General features: G+C 43.6%; 1 protein-coding gene and 1 long non-coding RNA gene across 2 annotated transcripts; one reads left to right on the forward strand and one right to left on the reverse strand.

Moving 5' to 3' along the window:
* Positions 1 to 754: 754 nt before the first annotated feature.
* Positions 755 to 3,862, reverse strand: LOC135560180 (uncharacterized). The gene is made up of 2 exons (XR_010458750.1): positions 3,444 to 3,862; positions 755 to 1,751 (listed from the first exon to the last, which is right to left on the reverse strand). It is a non-coding gene; the product is annotated as an uncharacterized LOC135560180 (long non-coding RNA).
* Positions 3,863 to 5,594: 1,732 nt separating this feature from the next.
* LOC115142546 (keratin, type I cytoskeletal 13-like) lies at positions 5,595 to 9,581 on the forward strand. Its single transcript, XM_029682087.2, has 8 exons — positions 5,595 to 6,303; positions 6,786 to 6,868; positions 7,023 to 7,179; positions 7,340 to 7,501; positions 7,700 to 7,825; positions 8,759 to 8,979; positions 9,126 to 9,139; positions 9,239 to 9,581. Exons 1-8 carry the CDS (start codon positions 5,791 to 5,793, stop codon positions 9,286 to 9,288), a joined length of 1,326 nt encoding a protein of 441 aa, XP_029537947.1. The 5' UTR covers positions 5,595 to 5,790; the 3' UTR covers positions 9,289 to 9,581.
* The last annotated feature ends 2,587 nt before the right edge of the window (positions 9,582 to 12,168 follow it).

The following is a 12,168-nucleotide window of genomic DNA, read 5'->3' on the forward strand; positions in this document are numbered from 1 at the left end:
TCAAAACACATTGCTGGGCTCGGCAAATGTGTAGCCTACTTGGACACAGGGTCCCCACATTTCCCAATCTCTGACATCAAATAGCATGAAGCCACAGGGCTCTTCTCGCAGGCTCTATTTCCATACGTGGGAGCATTGCAAACTATAGGTTGGGATTTTTGACCTGGTTACATTTTTGGGTATGTTTTGTTATTTCTGCATAACAAAAAAATCAATGACGAAGTTGGCACTTTTACACTGGGGGGTCATTGGGAAGGAATGTTTGTTTCCCCCAATTTGTGGGCTTGGTCGAGGGGAATTCCTTATTATTACGTGAATATCAACCCGAAGTGATCCGATTAGTGCCTAACTCATTAAATAAACTTCCTACTAAACTTGTGTTAGCTAATTGATGCCTGGTTAGAAATGTCATGCTTTATGGGATCGGGTGAAACACATGTTGTTGCAATATCAGTTTCAATCTGTCAGCACCACTGACTGGCTAGCTAGCTAACGTTAGTAGTGGCTAGCTCTTAGCTAGCTAGTTAGCTAACATTAGCTATCATATTTTGCACAATTGATGTGAAAGTCCTGTATATAGCCTTTTTTTCTATATATATTATTTTTACTTCAGTTTATTTTAGTAAATACTTTAACATTTTTTGTTGTTGTTGGTTAAGGTCTTGTAAGTAAAGCATTTCACCTGTTTTATACGGCACATGTGACCAATACAGATAGCTATCGAATCAAAACAAATATTATTTGTATGCGCCGAATACAACTAGAGTAGACTTTACAGTGAAATGCTTGCTTACAAGCCCTTCCCAACAATGCAGAGTTTAAAAATAAAATAGTAACACGAGGAATACAACAAAATTCACAGGGAGTACCAGATCAATGTGCAGAGGTATGACATATTTGAGGTAGGGAAAGGGGGATACCTAGTCTGAAATGTGTCTTCCACATTCTTTGAATCAAAGAGGTGCGGGGGGCTGCCATAATCAACATCCACTGCACCCGGGGAACAGTGGGTTAACTGCCTTCCTCAGGGGCAGAATGACAGATTTTTCTACCTTGTCAGCTCGGGGATTCAATCCAACAACCTTTCGGTTACTTGCCCAATGCTCCAACCACTAGGCTACCTGCCGTAGATATGTACATGAAGGCAGGGTAAAGTGACTAGGCATCAGGATAGATAACAATAAGAGTAAAATAAAGAACAAGAGTAGGAGCATAAAAGTGTAGTGTATGTGAATGTGTGTGGGGTTTGTAGTGTGTATGAGTATATATGGTTTGCATATATAATCTAGTGAGTGTGCGTAGGGTCAGTGCAGGATAGTTCAGGTACCATTAATTGACTATTTAACAGTCTGGCTATTTAGCAGTCTAATGGTTTGGGGGTAGAAGCTGTCTCAGAGCCTGTTGGTCAGAGAGCGAATGCTCCGGTACCATTTGCTGGACGGTAGCAGAGTGAACAGTCTATTGTTTTGGGAGGCTGGAGTCTTTCGCAATTTTTTGGACCTTCCTCTGACACAGCCTGATATAGGTCCTGTATGGCAGGGAGCTCGGCCCCAGTGATGTGCTGGGCTGTCTGCACCACCCTCCGTTGCGCTTGGGTGAACAGGGAGTACAGGAGGGTACTAAGTACACACCACTGAGAGGCCGTCGTGTTGAGGGTCAGCATGGCAGAGGTGTTGTTGCCTACCTTCACCAGCTGGGGCCTGCCCGTCCGGATGTCTGATGAGTTCAAGTTGTGCTGGATTTATTTTTATCTGTTAAGAAATTGAATATATGTTGTTTAGTATATTAGTACATTTTGTAGGGTTAGTTTAGTTTTCTCTGTGAGAAGCAAGTTCACTGAAAGTTATATGTGATTTGGTTTATGTAGATACGACATTTCAATATTGTTATTAATCCTTGCATATTCTTAATGAGTTTGCAGCAAATTTGCGGCAAATTTGCGGCAAACAGTAGAATATCCTAGAATTATTTGCCAGAAGTTCCCAAGTCACCACAAATTTGCTGCAACAGTTTGCCACAAAACTAATCTGCATGTGAAAATATCACAGATGACAAAATATGACAGAATATGGCAGAAATTGGCCAAAATATTTGGCACAACTGTTTCCCAGAAGCCTGTTTTTTCCTTAAAGGTAATTATGGGCAGTTCCGGAGAGGAACTAGGCGAAGGTAATATTTCACATCATAGATGAGGTATTCAACAGTAACCACATCCCTACTTACAAAAAAGGGACGAGAGCTGGTGGAGGACATGCAGCCACCTGTTCTTGTTCAGTTTCTGTATAGACCAAAGCCAATCCCCCTTCCAACTCTCCATCATTTTTCAACCATGGCCTCTTCTATAATCTGATTTAGGATATTTATAAATCAGTGAGGTATCCTTGATAATGGCTATTGAAGTACAAGGAAAGTGTCTCATACCAACATTTACATTTTGATTCACTATAAATGCATGTCTCAGATTCCATGGACCCCATTGAGGGTAATTGAGGTAATTTGAATCAGTTTTTATATGTTTTTTTTTTACCAACTAGTAAAACCTATTGATCTTTAGACCGTAACACTACTAACAAGTGTAAACCATAAAAAAAGCACAAGACAATCTGCCTTGTATTTGTTGTCATGCCAACAGTAAGTTTCTTGGCCCAAATTCATTCCCTCAGTCCCAGGTCGAAAACACCCATGCCAAAGATAGTCCATTTCTCAAGAGTTCTTATCTTCCCTTTCTATCCCTGTGTTTAACTAAGCTGTAGGGCCGGGGAGAGAGTGGGGGATGGGGAAAGAAAGAGAGTGCATGGGTGGAGCAGTGTTTCTACAGTGACTCATTCTTAGCTACGGCTTAAACTCATTTGATTTAAACCCCTTTCAGACAAAGCCAGACTTGAGTGCACCTTAGACAAACGTCAAGAACTTAGTTCTAGACAAGGCAAGTTGAGTCAATTCAGTCTAGGTGGAGGGCTCTATTCAATCTGCATCGGCAGCAATTCAGCTTTACTGCGTGATTCTAATTTAAAGGAAATGTTCATGCTTTTTAGCCCGAGACTGCATTCACGGTAAACACTGCATATGTCGGCTCAATCTGAAATGACCTTTACATTTCTATTGCTCAATCTGTAACGCTTCAGCAATACAGATTGAATAGAGCCCTGAGTCTTTTGCATAAAGCATCATAAACATACACTCTTGGAAAAAAAGATTTAGAAAGGGGTTCTTAGGCTTTCCCCATAGGATAACCCTTTTTGGTTCCATGTAGAACCTTTTTTGGTTCCAGGTAGAACTCTTTTTCAAAAAGGCTTCTACGTAGATTTATTTATTAAGAGTATAGTGATAGCTGAGTTATACGCAGTTACAGGCTTCAGTTAAGTTATAGATGTTACAGCAGTGAAGATATGAGAGTTGGATTGAAGTCATTTTTTGAAAAATACAGTGAAATTATTGCTCACCCTACAGCTTGTTATCAATACGTGCAAGGATAGGATATCTCCAGTTTTTAGCTGCACTGAAACACACAGAAACGGCACAGGGTTTCAATGCATTGTGAAATAAATGGACCCTCATTCAGTTTTATGCCCGATACCTAAGTATCTCTTTGGGGTTGTTATTCCATTCGTAGTAGCACCATAGCTACAGTAGCTGCCATATACTTCAAAGAGAGAGTCACATTGGAGAGTTCAGATAGGTCAGCCACACCTTTTGCGACTGTTATATCACCTGCTTTTCATCAGCAAATATCCCCTTATTGTCTTGTCAATTTAGGATTGAGACTCAGCATATATTCATAACAATCTCTACAGTATCTTTACGGCAGGCAAACAGACAATCTACACAGTAGAGAAAGTTTTCCGTTCACCTCTGTAAAGGTGAATTATTATTTCAGTGCAAGTGATAACAGGCACCCAGACGTGAGCCTAAGTGACGTTGTTGATTTTTACAGGTTGCAAGCTCCGACGTGACACGGTACAATGGGTTGGTTGTTGAAGTGTCTGTGTGAGTCAGTGACCGCATCCTTCTGCTGCTCCAGACGACTCACCGGCCCGGTATCTGCCCGCTATGCCCACTTCTCACCACCTGTGCCAAGGCCAGGTACTTTCATCCCCCGGGGTGTGCAAGAGTAGAAAACTTCCATGAACCGGAGAGACTTCTAGAACTAGAGTTCTATATTCTGTATTTGTTTTTAATCCAATGAATACAGAAGATTCACTGCAATTCAAGGAATGAATTCATACACAAATACATTGGAGATGTTTTGAATACAAAATTACATTGGAGATGTTTCAATTTCTACTGTAGATTAAAACTAATCGTACACTTCACAGCTTGCACAGCTTTCACAATGTCTAAAGTGGGTATACTGCTGAATGGATTGTTGGATTATTCTGCAACAAAGTTTTGCGTGCAATTCTTCTTCCTTTGCATTCAGTGAGTGGTTTCCCCTCAAATTTACTAACATCTCTCACATGTATGAAGAAAAATTGAAGGGGTTCCCCTCCCCCTCCAACTCAGGCATAACCCTATCAGAGATTGTATGAGGTATGAGGCCCCATTCCCCTCCTTGCTCCCTGTTTCTCAGCAGCTGATACCAGATGTGAGTGGGAGCGGGCCAGTGTCCAGGGCTGATCTCACACACAGTCACAACCCCCCCTGAGGCTCTCTCTCCCTCATCATCCTTCATCCCTTATACACTCTACCTCAACCCGACCAAAAACACTATACTTCATCCGCACTGGGATTCTCAGTTCACTAACACACACACACACACACACACACACACACACACACACACACACACACACACATAAACAATAACACACTACAGTCTAACACACACACACCAGCACAATACACACTAACACACACTAGCACACTGCACGTTAACACACAAAGACACAGGACACGGCCCATGGGGCTGAGGGGGATGTTTGGAGTAGAAGGAGAACAATGGGCTGTGTCCATGGGCGTATGTATGGAAAACAACAGAGGTCTGGGGGTCTTCATACAGTCATGTTTTCTACTATATAAATGATTCAATCAAGAAAGTGCTCAATTGTAATTGACTGCATGGCAACACTTTCTGGGTAGATTCATTGCTTCTTTATAAAATCCACATTTTTGATATACAGTATGTTCACACCTCTGAGATGCATTTCATCACTCGTTGACGAATAAAACAAAATGGTCTTCAGCTGATTACGTTGAAATATCTACGCAGTTCATGTACCAATATAGGTAACTTGGAATAACCATTTAACGGTTTCACTACATTTCATTTCTTTAATGAAAGACACCCACAGTTTTAATGATAGATATAGTATGCTTATCACTTATCCTGTAATAAGACGTTTACTTTAGGTGTGGCAGGTAACACTTTACTTTAGCTTGGAAAAAAGGCATACTTCAACCATGTATACCTAACGACTGGCAAATAACACACACTCACCCCCTCTCGCACACACACATCACACACACACACACTCCCTCCCCCACACACACACAGGCATTCCATTACAGTTTCCTCACAGGGGTGGAAACTGAACGCTGGTCCTTAAAGGCAAACAGACTGTGGCGGTGCCAAGGCTGTTGGAGAGTGTTGTAAAGTCACCCTCTCCTCCCCCTGACCGTTCCCTGTTTTGTCCTCCTCTCCCACCTCCACGAGACCCGCCCCAGGGCTCAGACTATATCAGGAGCCAGCCTCCCTCTGTCCAACTCCACACTCCTGGAGGCTCCAGCTCTACAACGGTCCTCTCTCCTCTCGTCGCCACTCCACTGACCTACAGCAGCCAGCAAGTCAGCATGTCTTACTACTCATACAAGAGCTCCAGCGGCGGCGGCGGCCCCATGAACTTCTCCGGGGGCTCCAACATCATGTCAAGCCGGGTGGGCTACGTGTCCAGCGCCCCCAAAGCCTTCAGTGTGTACGGAGGTGGTTCCGGCGGTGGAACCCGGATCTCCTCTTCCTCTGTCCGCTCAGTCTCCTCTGGGTACGGCGGTGGGGCCGGCTTCGGTGGCGGCTATGGATCCGGTGGTGGAGGCTATGGATCCGGTGGTGGAGGCTATGGATCCGGCGGTGGTGGCGGCTTCAACCTGTCCAGCGCCCTGGACGGCGGCGCCATCCACCTGAACGAGAAAGCCACCATGCAGAACCTGAACGACCGCCTGTCCACCTACCTGGATAAGGTGCGCTCGCTGGAGGAGGCCAACTCCAAGTTGGAGATTCAGATCAGAGAGTATTATGAGAAGAAAGGGCCTGCCGCTGAGAGGGACTACAGCAAATACTGGGCCATCATCAACGACCTGAAGGACAAGGTAGTGTGCTGACCTCGTCTACTATGGCCTGTTCAAATCCATCATTTCGTACCTTGCATTGTTAAGTATGCCATGCTGACAGGCTACCATGGAAACTACAATCAGCTTACAGTATGTAGGAATAAGAAACACAAAATTCATAAAGTATACTTCAGGAATGACTTATAGTTTTTAATCAGAGTTCAGAGGGTTATACAAACAATGAGCTATCACTGACATTTATAGATGATGTCTATTAATTAAACAAATTTAGCAAATTAATTACATCTCAAGCATGAAGGTGACAAGGTCATTCCAGGAGCTGATACAGATGGCTTTTTCTGGTAGATTCATGTTTAGGTTTCATGCTATAACTCCTGGAATGTGTATTCAACAAGCTTTGGGACAGACGCAACAGCGTATCAAAATACTATCAGCTTCCAAGTTGACTAACTGCGACTCAACCATGGTGAACAATGAAAGTCTTTCATGTTTTCTTTTAGATCAACGGTGCCACATGCAACAACGCCAACATCCTGCTGCAGATTGACAACTCTAAACTGGCTGCTGATGACTTCCAGACCAAGTAAGGGCACTTCCTCAATCAGCTCCATAGTATCAGCTTTTACAACACTAGGCTATTAGAGGCAAACAAGCAAATCATCACTCAATAGGTCTTATCTACAAATTTGGATTCAAATGTCTCATGATAACTTCCTCACTTTCTCCCGACCAATCAGGTTCGAGCATGAGCTGATGATGCGCCAGTCGGTGGAGGCTGACATCGCCAACCTGCGTCGCCTGCTGGACCAGACCACTCTGACCAAGGCCGACCTGGAGATGCAGATCGAGGGGCTGCAGGATGAGCTGGCCTACCTCAAGAAGAACCACATAGAGGTGTGGGGGGCAATTCCCTTTTTTCCATTGCATTAATGAGTTATTCAATATAAACACACCCCAGTGACAATAGAGAGGAGAAAGTTAGTGGTGGGGATTGTTTTAAAATTTGGATAGAAAGTAAGAGGGATGAGTGACTCCATTTCCCATGATTCCACAGGAGCTGGCAGCCATGCGTGCTCAACTCACCGGCACAGTGAACGTGGAGGTGGACGCAGCGCCCCAGCAGGACATGTCCAGGACGATGGAGGAGATCCGCACCCAGTACGAGGGCATCATCGACAAACACCGTCGCGACCAGGAGACATGGTTCAATGACAAGGTAACCGTTGCCATGGCACACCTCACTAAAATTCCCCAACTGTCTGCCACACTAATCTTTTGAAATTAAATCATCAAAACCAAAATATGTAACTGACCGTCATTAACTGTAATCATTTAGAAGATGGTGGTTTCAATTCTTCAGGAGAGTGAGCTACAGTGGGATTAAAATGGCGGCAATGGTTTGTTTGTGTTTCAGTCAGCCAACCTGTCCAAGGAGGTGGCCACCAGCACAGAGATCATCCAGACGACCAAAACGGAGATCAACGACCTGAGACGCACCATGCAGGGCCTGGAGATCGAGCTGCAGTCACAGCTCAGCATGGTGAGCCAGAATCACTAACATCTAGCAACGGACCACAATTTATGGGCCATAACTTACACAACTTTATGCCACTTTTGGCAACAGTCAACATTTGACTCTCTTTCACCATATTCTTTATCAATCCTCTGGAGTTTAGTTTCTCTCTTTCAGCAGAGGGAAAGAGCGAGACAGACATGGTTGAAAGGGATTGACGAGATAAAAGGGAGGGAAGAAAGGGGAGGGCTTGGAGAGGGATGGAGTAGGAGAGGGGAAATGGGAAAGCAGTGGGGAAAGGCTAAAGGGGTGGGATTAGTGGACAAGGGGATGTTAGGGTTATGAAGAGGTTTTTTGCTTTTTGCGGGCATCTGCACACTCTCTGGAAGACAGCAAGAGTATGAGTGTGTCCAGAGGAATGCAGAGGTGACAGAGCCAGTGCCTAACTCCCATGGAAACTTAGCTGGGGCTTATCAAACTCAGTAAAGCTATCTCAATCCATCCCGCTGCAGTAACAAGGCAACATTCCATGTCGGTCTAAAGCACAGGAGGCTGGTGGCACCTTAATTGGGGAGGATTCGCTCGTGGTAATGGCTGGAGCGGAATCAGTGGAATGGTATCAAACGCATGGCTTCTGTGTGTTTGAAGCCATTCCGTTATCGTCGTTATTATGAGCCGTCATCCCCCACTAAAGACCATTAAAAGAAAATAAATATCTGCTGCGGTTCCTTTTTTATTTTTTGGGAATACATAGAATTCAGTATCTTGCTGTGCTTGGTGGAGCCGGCATATTTGTTTCACTCAACATAGTCTTGGTATGGTTTATTAGAAGACGTTTGATGACATTTGCTTATTAAAGTTGTTTAAGCGCAAAACTATGGCTGGTTTTAGTTGTATTTTCATTATTTCTAAAAATCCATTTCCTGTTACTGACCCTGTATCACCTCTGTCGCCACACAGAAAGCAGCTCTTGAGAACACACTGAGAGAGACAGATGGCCGCTACAGCGCCATGCTCTCGGGGTACCAGAACCAGATCGACATGCTGGAACAGGAGCTAAACAGGGTGCGCCAGAGCATCGAGACACAGGGCCACGATTACAAGATGCTGCTGGACATCAAGTCCCGTCTGGAGCAGGAGATCGCCACCTACAGGGGCCTCCTGGAAGGGGAGGAGTCCAGGTAAACCCTGCAAATCTATTGGAAATGCCCATAAACGTCCATACACTTAACACGGCCCATACTCATAGTTATTATTATTAGTCATTCAGACAGATACAAAATGGCTACCGACTCCTACTAATTTTTTTCACCAACCGTCTTTTCAGAACTGTTGGCTCAGGTAAATATCATCTATTTTATATAATGGCTTTATAATGATAATATATGATGGTTGTAATAGTAGGTTATCAGCATGTTGTAACTCATTTTCTTTCTGCAGGGGGATCGAAAACCACAGTTACAACCTCCACAGTGCGCTCTTCCAGCTAGGTGTCCATCTCTACTGGCAGTGCATAATATTATCAGAAACACACCCACAAACACCACACATTGTTACAACTAAAGAGGAGAGTGGTCAAATAAAAGACCTGAGAAGTACCGTTAAAACTGCAATGCCTCTCATCCTGATAGGTCAATAATATACCTGTCTTTAAGATATCTGCCAATCATAGGAAGCCTTACTGGAGTTCCAGGATGAGAAAGTAGGAATAATGAACCATTTTTGCTAACAAAGTGTGTGTGACCATCCTGTTTCTGAAAATAAATGTTCTGGTGAATATGAATCGCTATTGTGTGGCTGAAATTATTCCAATAAGGTAGACAGCTTTTGGAAAAGTTGACTATCATAAGCCTGTATTGTCCTCCCCCACCCCATCTGTTGCCTGTATTTATTCAAAAGCATGACAACCAAATAATACTCTCTGGGCTCTGTGTTAGATATAACAATGGGGTTGTCAGGAGGTTGTCAGGATGTCGTGGACAATGGCTGAAAACTCAACTGTGGAAAACAGAACATGTGAGAGAGAGACATTGAAGGTTACTGAAGGTTTTGTGTGCCTTGCAGCTTATGTACTCAAACTCCACTGAATGGAGAAAGGAGCAGGGAGCAGGATCCGTGACCACGGAACGGAGTATGTGACCCTGGGTGTGGTAAAATGACTCCTCAAAAGTGAGTCGGGACACACCCAACTGGACAACTAATCTATGCCCTCAGACGTACTTTAGCATTTCGACACAGTGTCACAACATGCCGAGTTTCCTACTCACCAAGCGGCATTGTTGCCTAGAGACAAGTGGAAAAACATTGACTGAGGAGGCAAATGCTGACCGGCTGAACAAAGAAAGTCTTTGTTGACAGGGTTGTTATCCGTGTTGCACTTTGCTCTCGGTGGAACTCTGATTGAGTAGAGTGGAACTAATCAGAGGTGTCGGGTACAGAAGTGAGGGGGGGCACACAAGGGGTGTGTACTTGCCTGTGTCTGTTTCTGTGTGAACACACTTTTTATGTTTATGCTTGACAGGTGTATCTGTCTATGCTATGCATAAATGAGAATTGCGAAAGTTCTCCAGTGGAATACTGATATGACTAATGTTGATATTGGAGCAGAATCAAAAGGACATTTAGAAACTGCAGTTCCTGCAAGGGGACCATGTTTGAAATACGCAATCACTCACAGACACACGCATACACACATCCTTACGCAAAACTTACCAAATATGCGCACACACACACAATACATGAATAAAAAACGCATAGTCAGGCCGGGTTCTAAATAATGTCCTTTAAAATGGCTGTTCTTATTATTGCTATTGCTGTTATATTGGTGAGTCTGCTGTTGTCGTCTCCACCGACACACACACACACACACACACACACACACTGCTCTTGCTTGTAGAATAGGGGTGAATTCATAGAAGGGATGGATAACCACCTATCTTACATTGTGGTCAAATGAAACGTTTAACTGCTCTCATCATATGTCATCTTTTCCTGTTGAATACACAGACTGTTAAAACACTGTAATTGCTGCCTTGGTTACAGAAACCAAGGCTTGAGTCTTGTGGGGGAGTGACAGCAACTTTAGGTAACATTGTTTACAGCTGTAAAACTGCAACCACAATTGGTTTCTTTTGATCACCTGGCAGATGCCTGGAACTGATGTGGTCTATTGACAATTGAATGTTTATCAGTTCCGGACCATTTCCTTGTCAATCCACACAATACAATACAGTAGAAGTCGGAAGTTTACATACACCTTAGCCAAATATATTTAAACTCAGTTTTTCACAATTCCTGACATTTAATCCTAGTGAAAATTCCCTGTCTTAGGTCAAATAGGATCACCACTTTATTTTAAGAACGTGAAATATCCGAATAATAATAGAGAGAATGATTTAAGTCAGATTTGATTTATTTCATCACATTCCCAGTGGGTCAAAAGTTTACATACACTCAATTAGTATTTGGTAGAATTGCCTTTAAATTGTTTAACTTGGGTATAAAAAAAATGCTAGACTTACACAAGCTTCCCACAATAGGTTGGGTGAATTTTGGCCCAGTCCTCCTGACAGGGCTGGTGTAACTGAGTCAGGTTTGTAGGCCTCCTTGCTCGCACACGCTTTTTCAGTTCTGCCCACACATTTTCTATGGGATTGAGGTCAGGGCTTTGTGATGGCCATTCCAATACCTTGACTTTGTTGTCCTTAAGCCATTTTGCCACAACTTTGGAAGTATTGTCCATTTGGAAGACCCATTTGTAACCAAGCTTTAACTTCCTGACTGATGTCTTGAGATGTTGCTTCAATATATCCACATAATTCTCCTCCTCATGATGCCATTTATTTTGTGAAGTGCACCAGTCCCTCCTGCAGCAAAGCACCCCCACAACACAATGCTGCCACCCCCGTGCTACACGGTTGGGATGGTGTTCTTCGGCTTGCAAACCTCCCCCTTTTTCCTCCAAACAACGATGGTCATTATGGCCAAACAGTTCTATTTTTGTTTCATCAGACCAGAGGACATTTCTCCAAAAAGTACTATCTTTGTCCCCATGTGCAGTTGCAAACTGTTGTCTGGCTTTTCTATAGCGGTTTTGGAGCTTTGGCTTCTTCCTTTCTGAGTTCCTCAGTTATCTTCACAATGTCCTTTGCTGTTGTTCTGGGATTGATTTGCACTTTTCGCACCAAAGTACGTTCATCTCTAGACAAATCACGTCTCTTTCCTGAGCGGTATGACGGCTGCGTGGTCCCATGGTGTTTATACTTGCGTACTATTGTTTGTACAGATGAACGTAGTACCTTCAGGCATTTGGAAATTGCTCCCAAGTATGGATTAGACTTGTGGAGGTCTACAATTATTTTTCTGAGGTC

Source organism: Oncorhynchus nerka, linkage group LG15 (genome assembly GCF_034236695.1).
Source record: "Oncorhynchus nerka isolate Pitt River linkage group LG15, Oner_Uvic_2.0, whole genome shotgun sequence".
Classification (NCBI taxonomy): domain Eukaryota; kingdom Metazoa; phylum Chordata; class Actinopteri; order Salmoniformes; family Salmonidae; genus Oncorhynchus; species Oncorhynchus nerka.

Bases quoted from the DNA above. Each gene is read 5' to 3' on its own strand.
- LOC115142546 (XM_029682087.2), top strand. From the start codon at position 5,791: ATGTCTTACTACTCATACAAGAGCTCCAGCGGCGGCGGCGGCCCCATG. The intron at 7,180-7,339 runs GTGTGGGGGGCA...ATGATTCCACAG, and splicing joins TCAAGAAGAACCACATAGAG to GAGCTGGCAGCCATGCGTGC. The intron at 7,826-8,758 runs GTGAGCCAGAAT...GTCGCCACACAG, and splicing joins TGCAGTCACAGCTCAGCATG to AAAGCAGCTCTTGAGAACAC.